At 41.5% G+C, this 16,303-nt stretch overlaps 1 protein-coding gene across 1 annotated transcript in view; it reads left to right on the top strand.

Annotated features, from left to right (window-relative positions):
• znf438 (zinc finger protein 438) overlaps positions 1-15,676 on the top strand; it is a 29,826-nt gene extending 14,150 nt beyond the window's left edge. Inside the window, exons 3-5 of the mRNA XM_088283568.1 lie at positions 3,599-3,675; positions 11,186-12,967; positions 13,101-15,676. Of these exons, the coding sequence (XP_088139694.1) occupies positions 11,214-12,967; positions 13,101-13,686 (2,340 nt within the window). The 5' untranslated portion in view covers positions 3,599-3,675; positions 11,186-11,213 and the 3' untranslated portion in view covers positions 13,687-15,676. The remainder of the gene's footprint in view (positions 1-3,598; positions 3,676-11,185; positions 12,968-13,100) is intronic.
• The last annotated feature ends 627 nt before the right edge of the window (positions 15,677-16,303 follow it).

Raw genomic sequence — 16,303 nt, forward strand, 5'->3', positions numbered from 1 at the left:
AGGGTGTAGATCTAAATTACTCCTTCTTTCTCGAGTATTCTGCTCACTGTCTGAATATACTTGAAATCGGCCCAGACTTCAAAAGTAAGTCGTGCACCTTTCTTGATTCCTCGAATAACTTAAATAAGCGAATAAAAACTTACCAGCCTAATGATACAATTCCGAGAACTAATTTAACATTTGTCTTTTGGATGTTCCTTTCTTTGTTGATGACTGTAAACGTAGTCACCGCAAAAAAAACATCTCGGTGACTGAAAAGGCATACATATCCACTTTCACTGTGTGTATTTTGTGCACAAGTTGGCAAACGCTTAGCCGGTCGTGAGTCTGGCAGGCTGCAGAGTCTCTGGGTTGCTCCGATAGCGCTTGTTCCTTTGAGAGCCGAACACGCTGCTGTATAATGACACCATCTTCGTCCAGGGTCTGATCTCAGGCCAGCTTGAAATGATCCAACGTCTCTGCTGCCAAGACCTGGGCAGAATAAAGATCTACTTGCGTTTGGTTGAGCTCGTCATCATAGAGTATGGGTAGCACTGGTTTGATAGCTGATACCACCCACACTCTCTCCACACTGGCTTTTTGCTGGAACACATTGATGCTTCGATGCCCCCTTGGCAAATGAGCCCACCTCCTTGTCTACCTCACCTCTCTTGATCTGCCACAACTGGCGTCTCTCCCTCACACTTCTCTGTTCTTTCTGCGTCCCAACCCCCCCACCCAAAACAGTCTTTCTTCTCTCTCGCTCTCCTCCCCGTTTCTCGTCAGATCCGCCGGGCCAGATTTTTAGCGCTTTTCCGCGAGTCCTGCGAGGGGAACCTTGAGGGTCTCAGTGGGATCAATTTAAAAGGGAAGTACTTGTCTCTCCTCCTCTCCTTGGCCCTCTCGGCTGATTGGATCCGCACACCAGAAACTTGCAGGCTTTTGATCTCACCCTCTCCAAATCCACCCCTTCTCAAAGTTTTTTGCCCGAGCTTGGCTCGGAAGAAAAAAAAAAAAGTCTGTTCCACTTTCGGTGCAAGTGGCCCCTCAGCCCATTGCTTCTCACCTGTGAGTAGTGAAGAAGAAGTTTTGTTAAGCCACTGGGTAGTAGGAAAAAAAAAATCCCACACACAAACTTAGACGTAACTGATTTCTCTTTGAAGATTTGAGAATGATTGTGGTCTTTGGGTGAGAAGTTGCTGTGAGCAGCAATAAATAATTTACAGAGAGGGGAAACTGTTAGAAAAAGAAAAGTAGGAGGTGCTGCCTTGAAGGAGTGTGTTGATGTCACGTCTTCCTTTGTTCGCCATACAGGACAGCACCTTCACACTCTAATCAGGTTTTTTTTATTTAAATGGATCTAAGTGTATGCATGCAAGAAGATGTTTCGAATCAATTGTCCTCATTGTGTGGTGCAACTTTTAAAGAGTGATAACACGAATAATTATTGTATTCTTTAGAGCATGTACAACCACGTGAAACTTTCCAATAAATTCAATAAAAATGATGAATGCAGTTGAGTGAACAAACAACAATAGTCTAGTAAATCCATCGTTATTGATTTTTAAATGTTGTTCTTGATTGTAAGACGACAAGCTCAAGTTTCCCTTTCGATGTTCCTTCCCGTTGCAGTTGTTGTCCCATTGGACGTTCTTCTGTCAGGTTACTACAGGTCAAACACCTTTTATTTTTGTCTTTCCTGGCTGACCTTGGAAAAGCTCCGTCATGATAGTATTACCAGTCTTGGTAAATTTAGCCAAACCAGACAACAAACTCCTGTTTTTGTTTTTTCAAGACACATTTGAAGAATGTCACCTTTTTTTTACTCTGAGTGAAAGTTTCTCGGCTGTATAACCACTCGAGGGAAAACGTGAAAGTGGCTCAGATACAAGCGTTTGTCTTTCCAAAGAGAAGTAACCCTTACTTTCGGGACTCTTGAGTCCTGGTGTAATGACATCATTGGCGAAGTCGTGCGCTAATTGAGGTTTAATGCTAGAGTAGAACGAGCAGGGCTGTAATTTTTCAGCCACGGCCTGGAATAGAGACGATGTTTTCATGTGGTCCCAGCAAATTTAGATTGCAGTCCTGCCACTGTGGGACACCTGTTTTATTTTTCTTATTTTTCCTTTGCATTAAAAAATTTGAAGTCTTTTCTTTTTTTTTGCCTTAACATGAATTTTTTCTTATGAACAAATTCAATACAGAATCTGTATCTGCAGTCACTGAGAAACTAGTGTGAAACTTCATAAAATAATAATAATAATAAATTGAGTAACAAACCTTAAAGGTAAACCTTAAAGTCAACCCCCCCGTAAAAATTGCAATAAAATGTTCATTACCACAATACTAGTCTAAACATGGCATTCTTATTAATATCGTGTTTGTGGAATACGAGTTAAGCAGCAAAAGCTACCTGTTTGTAGCCATCTTACTTATTTTTTTTAAGCTGAGCCATGATTGTTTGACTAGTTTGTCCTATATAGACAAATTTTTGTATTCTGCTTCATACTCTTATGAATATTAAAATTCATTTATACGGTGATGGCCTTTAACAAAATTTCCATAATCTACTACGGGCAAAATAAACCAGTACGTAATTAACCATTTTCAAATAAAATGTGTAGAAAAATCTCTCAATGGTCCAAACCAGTTTTTAATGGTAATGCCCGAAAAATCGTAATCATCAACAATCGTTTTTTTTTTTTTTTTTTTTGCAGAACTCGCATGGTACAGGTAAAATATTAGTGTTAAAAACTTGGCGGCTTGTCAGCATCATTTGGTGAACCGTTGATTTCCTGTGCTTTCTGATCTTAGTTCAAGCGGCACGGGAAAGCATCCACTGAATTACTCCATTGCGTGTGCCACTCTCCCGTTCTTCAATAATTTACCCAGACAAGTAGAATGATTATTCTATGAATATACGCTAAAAATTCATTTCTTATGCTCTTTCTCTTCAAGTTTGTGCATGCCAGTGTGAGCTCAATTGTGTGGCCTTGCGCACGTGCGTTACCGTGTGTACGCAGTTCTTTTCTGCTTGAAACAAAGGCGGTGTCAGGCCGAATTAGCCCCCTTATGACTGAACGCCCAGAGAGCTTAGAGATGCACCACAGGTTCTGCTGAGTCGCTCATGAGCCACGGTGTCGGCACCGTCGCTTTGTGCCCCCCCCCCTCTTTCCACTCCCGAGTTGCTCTAACAAGGTTGTTGGAAGAGGATAAGGCGTGTTAAATGAATAATTTACACACAAGAGCGCTCCTTATTTATTTAATATGGATGGATCTGACTGAGTGGGCAGCCTGTGTGTCCCTGCCTGCCGAGACACTGTTGGCTAAACGAGCGCTCGTTCTGTTAAATGGAGTGTGTCTGCGTGTGTTATGCGCAAAGCCACGTGTGGATCGTGTCCCTGACGAATGTACTCGTCGCCGCACCGTGTTACTCTTTACACTTAACATCGCTTGAGAGATCTTTCACCTTTGTCACCCTCGCTTTGGGGAACTTTACAGCCAAACCACACGGCGAGGGGACATTTGTTGAATGCTTGGAGAAAAGACGATGATGTCGTATGCGCACATTACATTCATCAGGATGAATCTCAAGGTGAAATGCTTGATGTGTTTGCAGGGGGAGTGCGGAGAGGTGGGGGGCAGGACCGACCGCGGCCTAGGCGCCACCTAATGACGAAGGAAATCATCAAATAGGTAATCTGAGTTTCTTTGAATCTTGAATGAGGGTCGCAATCGTCTCATTTGACGTGACTTGTCCTTACAAAAAGGACATCTTTAAAAATGTATTGCGCTCTTACGTCATCTACCTCTGCCTATTTCTTCTGTTGATGGAGGTAGCCATGCACAGCAGGATACATCACTACAGCTTGTCTATGTATGTGTGTGTAATTCCCAAGAGAAAAAAATCCCATAGCTCACACTGACCTCATTATAAAAATAGCTCATCTATCCACCCATCACATTTTTTTTTTTCAATTTTCCCTCTCCTCTGCAATCCCTTATACATTGTGATCCTTCCTACCTTTCTCTTTCCACTTTGTCTCTCTGTCGGTGTTTGCAGTGGATTTAACACAAGATTAAAAGCTTACGCAAGTCTTTGTAACATTAAGGTTTCTCCTGCACCTGTCATTACCAATCGAGTCCTAATCTGGGATCATAAGATTTCTTTTAATCAAGAAACCACTCAGGATAACATTAAAAAAAAAATTCCTCTAGCTACGTATCTCCCCTTGATCCTTTCACCTGGTCTCTTGCAATGTTTCACCTTCCTATCCGTCATTTGAGTGAAAATTAGAATTAACTGAAAACTGCAATGATTCTTTCCATGGTCAAACTGTCCGCGTACAATTTGTCAACTGTTCTGAAAATTACCATTGCCTATCTCAAAATCCCTCTTCATGCTGGTCTTTTTTTTTTTTCCTCGCTAACACAGGTGTAGATTTAATCTTTTGATGCTTGCTGAACTGAGCAATTCTTGTGATGCATCCACAATTATTTTTATTTATTTATTTATTTATTTACTTTTATTTTATTTATCTATTTATTTATTTATTTTATTTTTTATTTTATTTTATTTAACCCCCGTAGATGAATTGCAATATCACAATTGGGCCAAATTCAGAACCAGTGGCTTACAAACACATTTTCACAAATAGGCAGCTCACAAAAGTTGTTTGGTTGTCATTTCACACTTGATAGGTGGGTAGACACACTAGACTCCCAACTATTTGTGAAGTTTCCTTAAAATAATGACATCTGTATCTGACACTTCCTATCAACATCCATACTTGGAGACAAGTTTGGACTGTCAGAAATATTCCAAATTCGAACATGAGTCCCCATTGTTACTCATAGTTTATTTTATTTAAAATGTTTTATTTCCTGTCTGAACTGAGCCCGGTCTCACCTCAACACGAGAATTGTGTGCCTTTTCTTTTGATCTGGGCACCATGTCTGTAGGAGCAGATGTAATTAAGGAAGTTTTACAACATTCCCATTTGTCTCTCAAGCTGAACCACAAACATGTGGCTCTTCTCTCGGTGCTACTTGACTCCATTTGAAGTCCGTCAAGACGTTGCGTACGCATTTTTCTTCTCAGTCAACTGGTTGGGTTAAAAGCTCAAAGCCACACTTGTGTGTCCGACGTTAACATTTGTGATTTGTGACTTGTTGGCTTGTCCTTGAGGTAAATTACCTTCACCCCCCTCCCATGCCTCTCATTCCTCCTTGTTCCTACCTTGCTGCTTATCTGTCTCTGGGCCCATTACGTCCCTGAACCAGCTGTAATTAGCATCCACATAACACTGTTTATTTACTCAGGTAGTGGGGAAAAGGGAGGGAGGTGAGAATGAAAGCTGCGGAAAGGAAGAGGCGATGAGGGTTGGCGACAGGAAGAGAGGGAGGAATGATTCAGAAAATCAAAGCGCTATGAGACTCTCTTTCATATTGGCTGCATGAGATAATGATACTAAGAACGGTGTGATGCGGGGTGGAGGGGGAGTCAAAAATTAGATGCGCAGAACTTTTCCTGCTTCTCTACGCCACTCTGCCCTTTTTCCAGTGTTTCATCTGAGATGCATCGGGACTAAAATTATCATGAAGGCATCTTCCTTCCTCTCAGATTTCCCCATTGAATTTGTCCCATTGAGTCGCATGATCATTAAGGTGTTTGTGTCCCATTCGAGGTTGCGACGATGCCCCCCCACCCCCCGGCGGTGCCAATCCGATCAAAACTCTTTTTAAGATGCCGTGTTGAAGTGTTTATTTCGTATATTGCAATGTTTAAATATTAGAGCTGCATCACACGCTGCACCCACTTGTATTTGAGAAGAGCATAAAAAAATGCTGATGAATCTAAAGTGGTTTAGTGGCGAGCTAGGTAGAAAGGGGAAGCGTTTCCTCCCCTGCAGTTCAGATGCTTTTTGTATCTTTAGGAACATGAGAGACAAGACACTTGAAATGACACTTATTCTTAAAGGGAAAAAAAGGCCAGCCTCGCGGGTGAGCGGTGGAACTGAACGAGAATATAGACACCTGCGGGGCAATATGTACCAAAGCACACCTTGTTATTAACTTAAGTGCAAAGTTGTTTAGAGCACCAAAAAAAAAAAACCCAGCTAAGATGGGACATACACACAATATTTTATAATCCATACAGTCACCCTCTTGGTTTTCTTTCTTTCTGTAAGCATTTCAATCTTGGAAAATGTAAGAAAATCTTTAATTATTTTCCTGGACACCTCTTGTCGCTGCCGACAGTTCTCAGTCAACTTCTCTTATTTATTTATTTTTTCCAGCTCCCCTCCATTTTTCTTCCACACTCTTTAGTGCTGTTTGACCTATTCGAATGGGTCCAAATGTCACCGCGTAAGGAAAGGTCAGGTAAAGGTTTAGCGTTGCAAAGTCTGGATGACTAAGACAGTCTGGCTGCCTGGGGAGGGGTAGGGTGTTAACACTTGAGACCACGAACACGCATTTCTAGACATGCTCTTGGACACACTGCTGTCACCTTTACTCCGCATTGATGCCACCCACCTCCAGATCCTTTTGCCATATTTATTACGTATGCGTTAGCTTGTAAATGTGCTCATTTTTGGTTCACATGTGATGTTCATCACTGTGTGATTGAAACTTCCCGTTGATGAAATACAGCTTTGCTGAAGAGTGTGGCTGGTTGTTCGAGGTTGATATCATCCTGACATTAATAGGCAACGTTCGCATTTAGGTTGGATTTGGATTTAGATTTATATTTTTGTTTCATACATGAATATGAACTTTTTTTTTCACCCGTGGCAAAAAAGGGCGGTTAAATCCATTCAAGTCAGTTAAAGGGATGTGTATGAGCAATAGCGGGTTCGCGGTGAGGTCTCAATATCGATTCATTTCATCCACATGCAGGCTAAATCGCCATGGTCCTAATTACAATGGATTTCTCCCGTGCATTGATTTGCTCAGGTGACAGTGGATGACATATGGTTGTGTGTTTTGTTTGTACATGCCATGCATACCATATGGTGCTGTGGTAGAGAGAAAGAGAGAGAGAGAGAGAGCAACACCTTTCCTCGTTGCCCAACGGAAAGACAAAAGTAACAGCTGGATCCCATCAAAACACTATTTGTTTGTCTTCCTAGTCGTTTCATCCAGCATGAGCCATGGGACGAATCGAGGACCTCCGCAAACACCGATTTCATTTTCCCCATGACTGCGCGTGCTCCGGACACAAGAGAGCTTAACTCTCCTACTCGCACGCTCGCATGCAGTTTTACACGTTGGAGTTGACTGTTTTCACCAATTGTGATTGAGCAGTTTGCAATCAGAGGGGAAAGAAATGTGCTCAGGTGGATTCAAAATGAATAGTTAAACTGTTAAAAATATTCACATGTATTGACTTCTCTTACGTTTGTGTGGAGGAAGAGGATTGTGAAAGATGACTGCTAGACATGGCTTCTCACAGCCGGCTGGCCCCGACCCCCCGTGATCTGCCCTCTTATCTAGCCTAGATCCTGGCCTTTCATCTGCGCCAAAACCTGGGGGAGTTTGGCCTCTGCTGTGTTTTTACCCCTCCCGCTCACAACATGGACACGCAGTTCATTCCAGACTAGCTCCATCTCTCGGCCCTATCTTGGAGTCCCAGATGAGCGTTGCTTTTCCCGAGCGAGGAGATAACAAACCTCACAACTATGCTCTCTGCTGTCCTCTCCTCAGAATACAAGTTCAGTTTGTAATGTCATGTTTCCTGCTGTCAATCCAAACGGTAAAAAAAAATAAATTAAATGACACCATGCGTAAAAATTTAATTGTAGACTTAAAAAATGTGGAAGTAATGCAATTCAATTTGGGCACTGAAATCGTGTGATTGTGAAAGAGAGAATTTTCAGCTAATTACTCAAACATGTCAAAAGTCTTGCGTTCGAGTAGACAGTTCACACATCTCTGCGCTCCAAATATGGCTTAACCTTCAAATTTGAAAGTCCTACAATATTAAACTAATTATCTTGAAAAGGAAAAAAAAAGTGCAGGTATTCCAATTTATTTATTACTTCCAATTTAATTGAAATGTTTACACTTACAACACTTTCACCAGTGTACCAGACTGGATTGTGTTCGCCTTAAGCGCTTTCACTGTTGCTGATCAACATTTACTTTCACCTTATAGCAAGTAATAAGTCATGGTCCCCATAAAAGGCGTCGAAGGGGTTTATTTGTTGAGGTAACAGTCAGGAAAAAAAGTACTAAATCATTTTCAAGGCCCTGCAGATACCGCGTTCCAATGACCGTAATCAGTAAATAAAGAAAATATGGCACATAGTAATCCCAAAAACGTACTTGTCAACCCTTTAAAGTAGTTGGCCGGATAAAAGTAAATTGGTTCAGAATGCTCCCAGTGTTATTAGCACTTCCAAACATAATTTTGGCGCTTGAAAATGTAAAAAACTAACAGTATACGACCAAATAAAATTAAGAAATTTGAAATGTTTCTCCGTAAATGTTCTCTCATCCAACAAATGTACGTTTTGATATTTGGCCTCGGGATAAGCATGATAATAGATACATTGTTCCTTGAAACAAGACTTCACAACTAATAAGCGATATTATTCAATATTATTATTATTATATATATTTTGAAAATAATAAATAATTAATCATTTTCCGGATTTAGTGAGATGTTTCTCCATTTAATTATTGATTTGCATTGAATTTTATATACTATTTTCTAAAGCACTTAAACCTTTTATATTTCCTGGAAAAAAATGCACTGAGTACAACTTTAACCTGGCTTGACCTTATTAATTGAAGCCAGTTTTGTTTGGCATCTTATTTTTTTTTTTTGCATGGGCTACATTTTTGCATGTGCCCCAGCTCTGTGCGTCCAAAGTTCTATTTTTTTATTTATTTTTTTTTAATTTGCTCACTTCATGCTTGGTCTGCTCGCACACTGCCCTCTTATTCAACCCTGACCTCTTCCATGCATAAACATACGTGCCTCACCTCTCACCCTTCTGGCTTCACCTGTTAATCTGTCTCCCCTTTCTCTCTGTCCCCTGCATTCTCAATCCCCCCCCAACAAAAACAAGTTTTCTGCATCATCCTACCCCTGACCTTTGACCCCAGTCAGATTAAACCCGATAGCGTTCAAAATCCAATGGCAGATTGAGTGAAATGAAACCTCATACTTCCACAAGTATTCCAATGTTTTGCTGTGTTATTCCACAATGGACGCCTCATAAACCCTTGCTGTAAAATTTAGAGCTGGCAAAGGGAAGATGTCTTAAGATTAGAGTAAAATGAATACAGTGTGGAAAACTGAAAGTTTAGTTAGACGTGACTTTGAGCTTCAGAAGTCCATAGGGGAAGGCGGAACCTGTTGGGCAGCTGTATCGAAAAATACGTAAGCCATTTTAAATTGGTAAACTGTTTTGATCAAATGCTATCTCCCCATCCAGGTCTCATTCAACTGTCAAAAGAGACAGATTTATGCGCCCCGTGGAAAAACAAGAAGAAATGTCAAACTGCACTTTTTGAGTCAAAGGTGGTTTGACTGACAGATTGGCAGCAGCTGTTTCTGTAGATGTAACAGGAGACTGCAAAAATCGCACATTCTGTCTGATGGATGTCATGAACACCCTTTATTTGGTTATAGACTGCATTTTTGATCATTAGCTTGAAAATTGCTTCATATGGATGTTTTTTGATAGTTATAGATACATAGATCAGGTTCTTGGTCAGGTTAGGTTTTGGTTGTTGCTGTGACACCAATTGTAGGTTTTACAGCCCCCTTCTGTTCTAGCAATGTAGAGCAGTGGTCCCCAACCACCAGGCTGCGGCCCGGTACCGGTCCGTGGGGCCACACAGATGAAAGGGAATAGAAAAAAAAACCTGCAGTACTTCAGGTTTATTTATTCAAAGCTGAAAAATATTTTATTTTGAAAAGTGACCGGCTTCTCTCCGTTACAACAGACTCTTGACGCACATCAAGATGCTAACTGCCACGGTCGCATTACGCTTATATTAAACCCACAAGCTAATAAACCGAGTAAAAAACAGACTGCTGTTTCCAATTATCCTGCGACTCCCACTGTCAAGACCACTGTCATCACTTTGTAGCATTCCAATTTCCACTTGGTAGAGTTATCAGATGTCTGTCATATCTGAGTATTTAAGTTTCATATGCAACCTTGTATTTGTTGAATGACTGCTGCCAAGTCATCATTGACAGTAACTTGGCTGATAAAGACGATTCAGATTCAGACTTTACGGGACAAATGTAATTTTTTTTTTTTCAGCCATTATTACCCAACATTCCTTGAAACATGTCTTACTGATATTTCACATGGTGGAAGAAATTTCCTCTCACAGTTCAAATCTATGGCCAACATAAATTGCCCCGAAGTCCACGCCAACCTTTGGTTTATTCCTCTGAGTGTTCAGCCACAATCAAAATCGTATCAGTTGTCTACTGTATATAGAGAAGGAATACCTCCACGTTTATGGAGCTATCATGTGGTCAGGTATATTCTTTGCCCCAAAACACTTCCAGCTGTTTAACAGTATGCCTTTAGGTCTTTCTCATTACTGCCTCTTCTTGAAAAACGTTATCTCTCTCTCTTGTTTATTTTCTTGTATTCTTGCAGTGTAATTGTGATACCTCTAGAATGCGTAAACCTAGTATTCGATTGTGGATTTGGAGTGATGTCTCTTCTAAATGCTTCTATGAAAATCAATGCCGTGTATTAAGCTTTGACGCATTCCAGTTTTATTTTTGCCACCTTTTGATATAAAGATGTGGTATTGCTTTATGGGAAAACTGCGTACCCTATTTGGAGCCATCAGGCTCCTACTGGCTGTACCTTCCAGGAAGTGAGTTGGGGGATGACGCAAGGAATTCACTGCAACGGCCCAGCAGGAACTATGACTACCCGCTGAGTTCAAATCAAAGAAGGCATTCTGTCCTTAGCCTCGGGGGGACAACTGCTATGTGTGACCAAAGAGATGTGGCTAAATGGATAGCTTGTCACACTATTGCAGATACTTTCTTTTTTTTTTTTTTGTCTTATATTTGAATCCCGAAGAGATTTCTCAAAAATGTAAGTTTCATGTCAACCAGTGAAAAATTGCAATTGTAGTGCTGCTAAGCTGTTATCTGCAGTCTTTCAAAGTTTGTTTCCAAATAATATCTAATACAAGAATTTGGTCTGTCTTTCAGCTGGTTTCCAGTGAATCCAGCCATTCAAATGAAGAGCCTTCAGTTCCGCAGCATCGCCCCCAAGGCCCCAGTCATTGTGCCTTCCCCTTCCTCTGCACTTTTAGCCTGCCAACCTCCCCCTACCCTCCCTGAAGCAAATAGCGGCTCCACCCCTAAATCCATCGTCGTGCCTACCCAAAATTATGCACTGATGCAAATAGCTGGTCAAGATGGCACATTCTCTCTGGTGGCACTGACCCCTCCTGTCTGCTCTCAGACAACACAGCAACAACCTCAACAAACCCAGTCCATTCAAAGGAATCTTAAACTACCCATACCCAGATACAAGCCTGTGAGAAGAGCAGGGATCACAGATAAGGTTAGGTCAACACCAATAGCTGCAAGGGTGAAAACTGCCTCTGGGGTTGCAGCGACAAAAAAGCTAGTGAGCAGCACGTCGTCGTTGATTAAGGAAAAGAAAGAAGAGTGCACGGTCACTCCAAATCAAAAGCCAAAGGGGGAACCGTCAGAGCAGGTCATTTTTATAGACCCGGCCTGTTCTGAAATCTCTGTCCCCGCCCTTTTACCAGACAATGCTGTCCTGTACCCGGGAACCCAATTAGAACAAGCCCCAGAAAAAGCTGAACAATCTGCCATGACAGGTGTTATTCAAAATGTATGCCCACCTTCTATTCTCCCAACTGCTCTCAAAACGTCGCCGGGCAAATCCCTGGAGCAAAGCGCTACGATGATGAGGATGTGCCAATCTAAGCCTGCGTCAGCTCAGCCTCCAAACAGCATCGCTGTTATCTCGCCAGCCATCTTCAGTAAAGCGGTGCAGATTATCCCTTCCCCTCCTAAGGGTAAACTGCCCATCCTACCATACTCTAAAATGAAGACCACACTCATTCCGGCTGCCAAGCTCAACTTGTCCCAAGATAAGGATTGCTTAAACCAATCCGGTCCCATGAGCCCCAAAGATCCTTCCTCCTTGATCCACGAAAAATCTCTTACTCGGGGTAGCGGCCAGATGCCAAACTCAGCTCATCAGCCTCCGAGTAAGAACCCACTCATCCCATTGGGTAACCTTCAAAAACTGCCGGGAAAGAAAAGAGGAAGAAAGAGAAAGACAATGGAAGACATCTTAGCATATGAGGCCCGGAAAAAGAGGTCATTGTCCTTTTTTCGTAGAAGGGTGCCTGATAAGCAATCAATCGTCCTTTCAGGTTCCAAGGACAAAGAAGTTGACATTTCAAAGAAGTACCGTAGCATTCAGCCCAAGCCCCTGTTTGTGATGGAGGCGCTTCCCCAGCTACTTCGCTTGCCTGCCAGTACTTCAGATGGTTCTGAACTGGATCTTGTACCGAGTCATCAGCTCCCCACACCCACCGCGACTAAGGACCTAGATTGTCCTCCACATCACCCCCCGGTCGCTCTCCATCTGAGCGGTACCTCCCATTCCAGAATTTTGGTCGGCAACCGCTCCATCCATCGTTGCCCCACCTGCAGTCGCTGCTTCCAGTTTAAGCATCACCTCCAGAGCCACATGAACAGTCACACCAACAGTCGACCGTATGTCTGCCCGGTGTGCCGCAAAGCGTACGCGCACGCGGGCAGCCTGAGCACCCATATGAAGCTTCACCATTCCGAGGCCCGAGCTCGTCGGTCACTGAGCTGTGAGTTCTGTAAAAAGGCCTTTGGATATGTGGGCGTGTATTTCAGTCATCTGCGAGAGGTGCACAAGGTCTTGCTTACAGTGGAGCCGTCCATTAAACGTCATGAGGAGGACGTGGCTGTTGAGGGGTAAGACAATTCTTGTCATTTTATCAAATTGTGTGAGCAATCTACAATATACACACAGAGATGTCACAATTTTGTGCGCGTGTTTATGTGTGTGTCAATATTGATCAAAAGTTTACTCATTGTCTCCCAACAGGGACAACTCAGAAGCATTAGATGAACAGGATCCTGAAGAATCGGTGGAGCTGCAGATTAAATGTGGCCGCTGCCAAGTGGTCACTCCCACTTTTGCCGACATGAAGATGCACCTCGTGTATGTTCACGGGGAGGAGGTCCTGATCCAACTTCAAGGTGGCCAACCCTCACCGGGCGGTCTTAATGCTGAGGAAAAACTGTTAAAACGTGCCGCACACTACTGGCGGCAGCTCAACAAGAAGCGTAACTTTGTCAAGTGTGGCAGCTGCGATGAGGAATTCTTCTCTTTTGCTAAACTCAAGAGGCACGTTGCACTCCACCACCTTGGAAGTGCGCGGGAGGACAGCGAGACTGTGCCGACGTCAGCTGCCGTCAGATGCCTCGGGGTACTTGCAGCAGGTTCCGCCTTGAACTGTGTACTTTGCAGCAAGGTGTTGAAAATGAAAGAAGAGGTTTTGGAGCACTGGAGGGGTTACCACCACTGTGAGCAACCTAGCTTACTATGGGCAGCTCTGAGTGCCTACTCAGGCCTGGAAGACGATGACGTCGATAGGGGTCTGGACACTCCTGTTCCAAGTCCACATTAGCATACCCAACATGGAGCCTGGTTGTAACTTTTAGCAAGGCAGGGATTTAGTAACTCTCTCACATTTCACAACTTCTCCCATCCTTCAATATTCCACATTTATAAACTATGGTCTTGTTCATTTTATGTTGCACTTTTCGTTTATTTAATGTTAATTTAAAAAAAACTGTAAAACTGTTCAAATATCCCATGCAAAGCTCTATATTCCTATAATTGATTGTAGTGCTAGCCATGAATGTAGTTTTGGTCCGACTTGTCTGGGACGTCTGCATCCAACAACACTGTTCCATTCACACTCGGGTTGAAGGTTATTCTGTGGGTTTATTCAACAAAACAGTTTTTTTTTTGTCTGACAATATTGCAAAACCAGCTCAAAATTTGCATGGTGTTACACCCTCAATGGGAAGTGTTCATTTGTATTTTTTATTTATTTTTTTGTCCTGAGCGGTGTAAGTAGTTTAGCTAAAAAAACTATCTACACTGGAAGACCATTTAATCAGTTGGCCATAATCAGGTAAGACCACATCGCAATCTAAACAAATATATTGTTACTGTAATGAAAAAGAAAAGCATTAAAGGCAGTGTTTTTGGTCATACAGTATGTTGGAGTATTTGGGCAACATTTGGATTAAGTTGGAATATTCTAAATTAACACACCGCATCAGATTAGTGCACATTTTACCAGAAACAAACATTTGCACGGTCACATTAAACTGGCAACTCTGTCAATGTGCCCAAACTGGCATTTCTTTTAACATGTTTTCAGCAAACTGTATTCCAACTATTATTCTTTAAATTAAATATTTTCCCCCTTCGTTACAACTTTATTCCCATAATATTTAGCATAGTGGACGATTGAAACTTTGAGTAGAATTGTGCCGTAAGTCTCTCAATTTTTACACTTTTTCCCTTCTTAATTCTAAATTTATTTTGCAATTCAAACCACAATATTTATTTTTTTTTTTTCTATGGTGTTGTTCTAATACTCCTTCATAGGGTCCGCTGCCAAATGCAACCCAAGCACATACCTGACCAGCAGTCATGTGACTGCCTTGTGGCCTTCAAAAGAATAAATTAAAGTACTCCATGTGTTCTGTGGCTTCAGTTTGGTGGCCGAGATCTCTTTCCTCGTTGATTGCCTGTTTGTGTATTCTGTGATATGCCAAGGTTCTATTCACATCAGTGATTGTACATCTGTGTTTTAAGCTTTTAACCACTGACATGATACTGTTTTAGCTAGTTAATGTTGTTGCCGGCTCACGTATGCACCTGAGGAAATCGATTGACTCGCTCTCTGTGGAGTTCTGTACTGTACTGTCGTCCAGAAAAATATGCTATTTTATACGAGATGATTACAGAGGACTTTTCGTGCGCTTGTGTTAAATGAGGTGTTACTGAGATGTTTGTTTGATTCAAGTTTCTTGGTTGGGAGATTCTCTGGTTCAAATTTGTCTGTTTTCATATGAAAACAAAATGACAGGGTCAATTGAATGTACCTAAATGTTGCAAAAATCATAGTGAAAGTATCCATCTATGAATATACATTATATTGATATAAATGGATGTAGTCTATAGATACAATAGATATATTGTGGAAAATTATAAATACAGTATACATATATTTACGGATATATTTAGATTATCTGCTGCACTTGTTGGTCACAACAGAACACTCAGTTTGGAAGTGGCCAAACTGCAGTGCACTAGTGCTCATTGAATGCCTGTTTGCGTGGGTGTGTTTGTGTCTTTTTTTTTTTTTTTTTTCCCGCAAGCCTCAACCCCAATAGGGAAGTGGTTGCGTTGAGGGTTACATTTGCTTATTGAATTCAGAATAAGTTTGCAGGTGGGAATCCCGCACTCATCAATAACATGAGTAACATCCACAAGTTTAAAAAAAAAAAAAAAAAAAAAGTTTCTTGTGTTTGTGCTTGTTGGTGTACCCTGAGAACAAATTGTTTATGATAATAAAAAAAAATGCTTTGCTGAGACAATTGACATGGCTTGACTTGTTTAATTTTTTTTTTTTTTTTTTTATTGATCACGTACTGTGTATATTTTTAATTTGATAATGGGTTTCTCTGCTGAAATTTATTTAATGGGATACTCTTATTTCTGTTTTTAACTTTTAGGTATAACTTTTCTTGCCAAAGAAATAGACCTCTCGTTTTCAAAGGACATAAAATGGCACAAAGGTAACGTTTCAATCTGCCATGCTCAGTTTTCAACAGATCTTCAGGCATCAAGGTATTAATATCCCAACAAATCTATTGATTTGAAATATGACATCAGATGACTGAGGTCAAATGTTTGTCTCACAGCCAAGACACATAGGATAGAAATTTGATTCTGAAGTATTTATTTTTTTCTTTGGTGTGTGAAAAAATCTCTGTTGAACAAGTTGTTCTGTTTTTGTCACGCAATGACGTCACAAATGTCTGTTGGTGATGAAGTGCTGCTTCTCTAAGTGAAATTTCCATCCCTTATGAGGGATTGTGTGTGTGATGCGCAGTTTTAGCACTTACTTTTTAAAACCAGCACGCAACAAGTAACCACCCCTCGCTTCCCCCCCCCCTTCCAAGTCGTCATGGTACCGGAAAATGTTCTCACTCTAAAAAGAT

This window comes from Idiotropiscis lumnitzeri, chromosome 19 (assembly GCF_059441095.1).
Source record: "Idiotropiscis lumnitzeri isolate Australia: NSW breed Sydney's pygmy pipehorse chromosome 19, RoL_Ilum_1.0, whole genome shotgun sequence".
In the NCBI taxonomy this organism is placed as follows: domain Eukaryota; kingdom Metazoa; phylum Chordata; class Actinopteri; order Syngnathiformes; family Syngnathidae; genus Idiotropiscis; species Idiotropiscis lumnitzeri.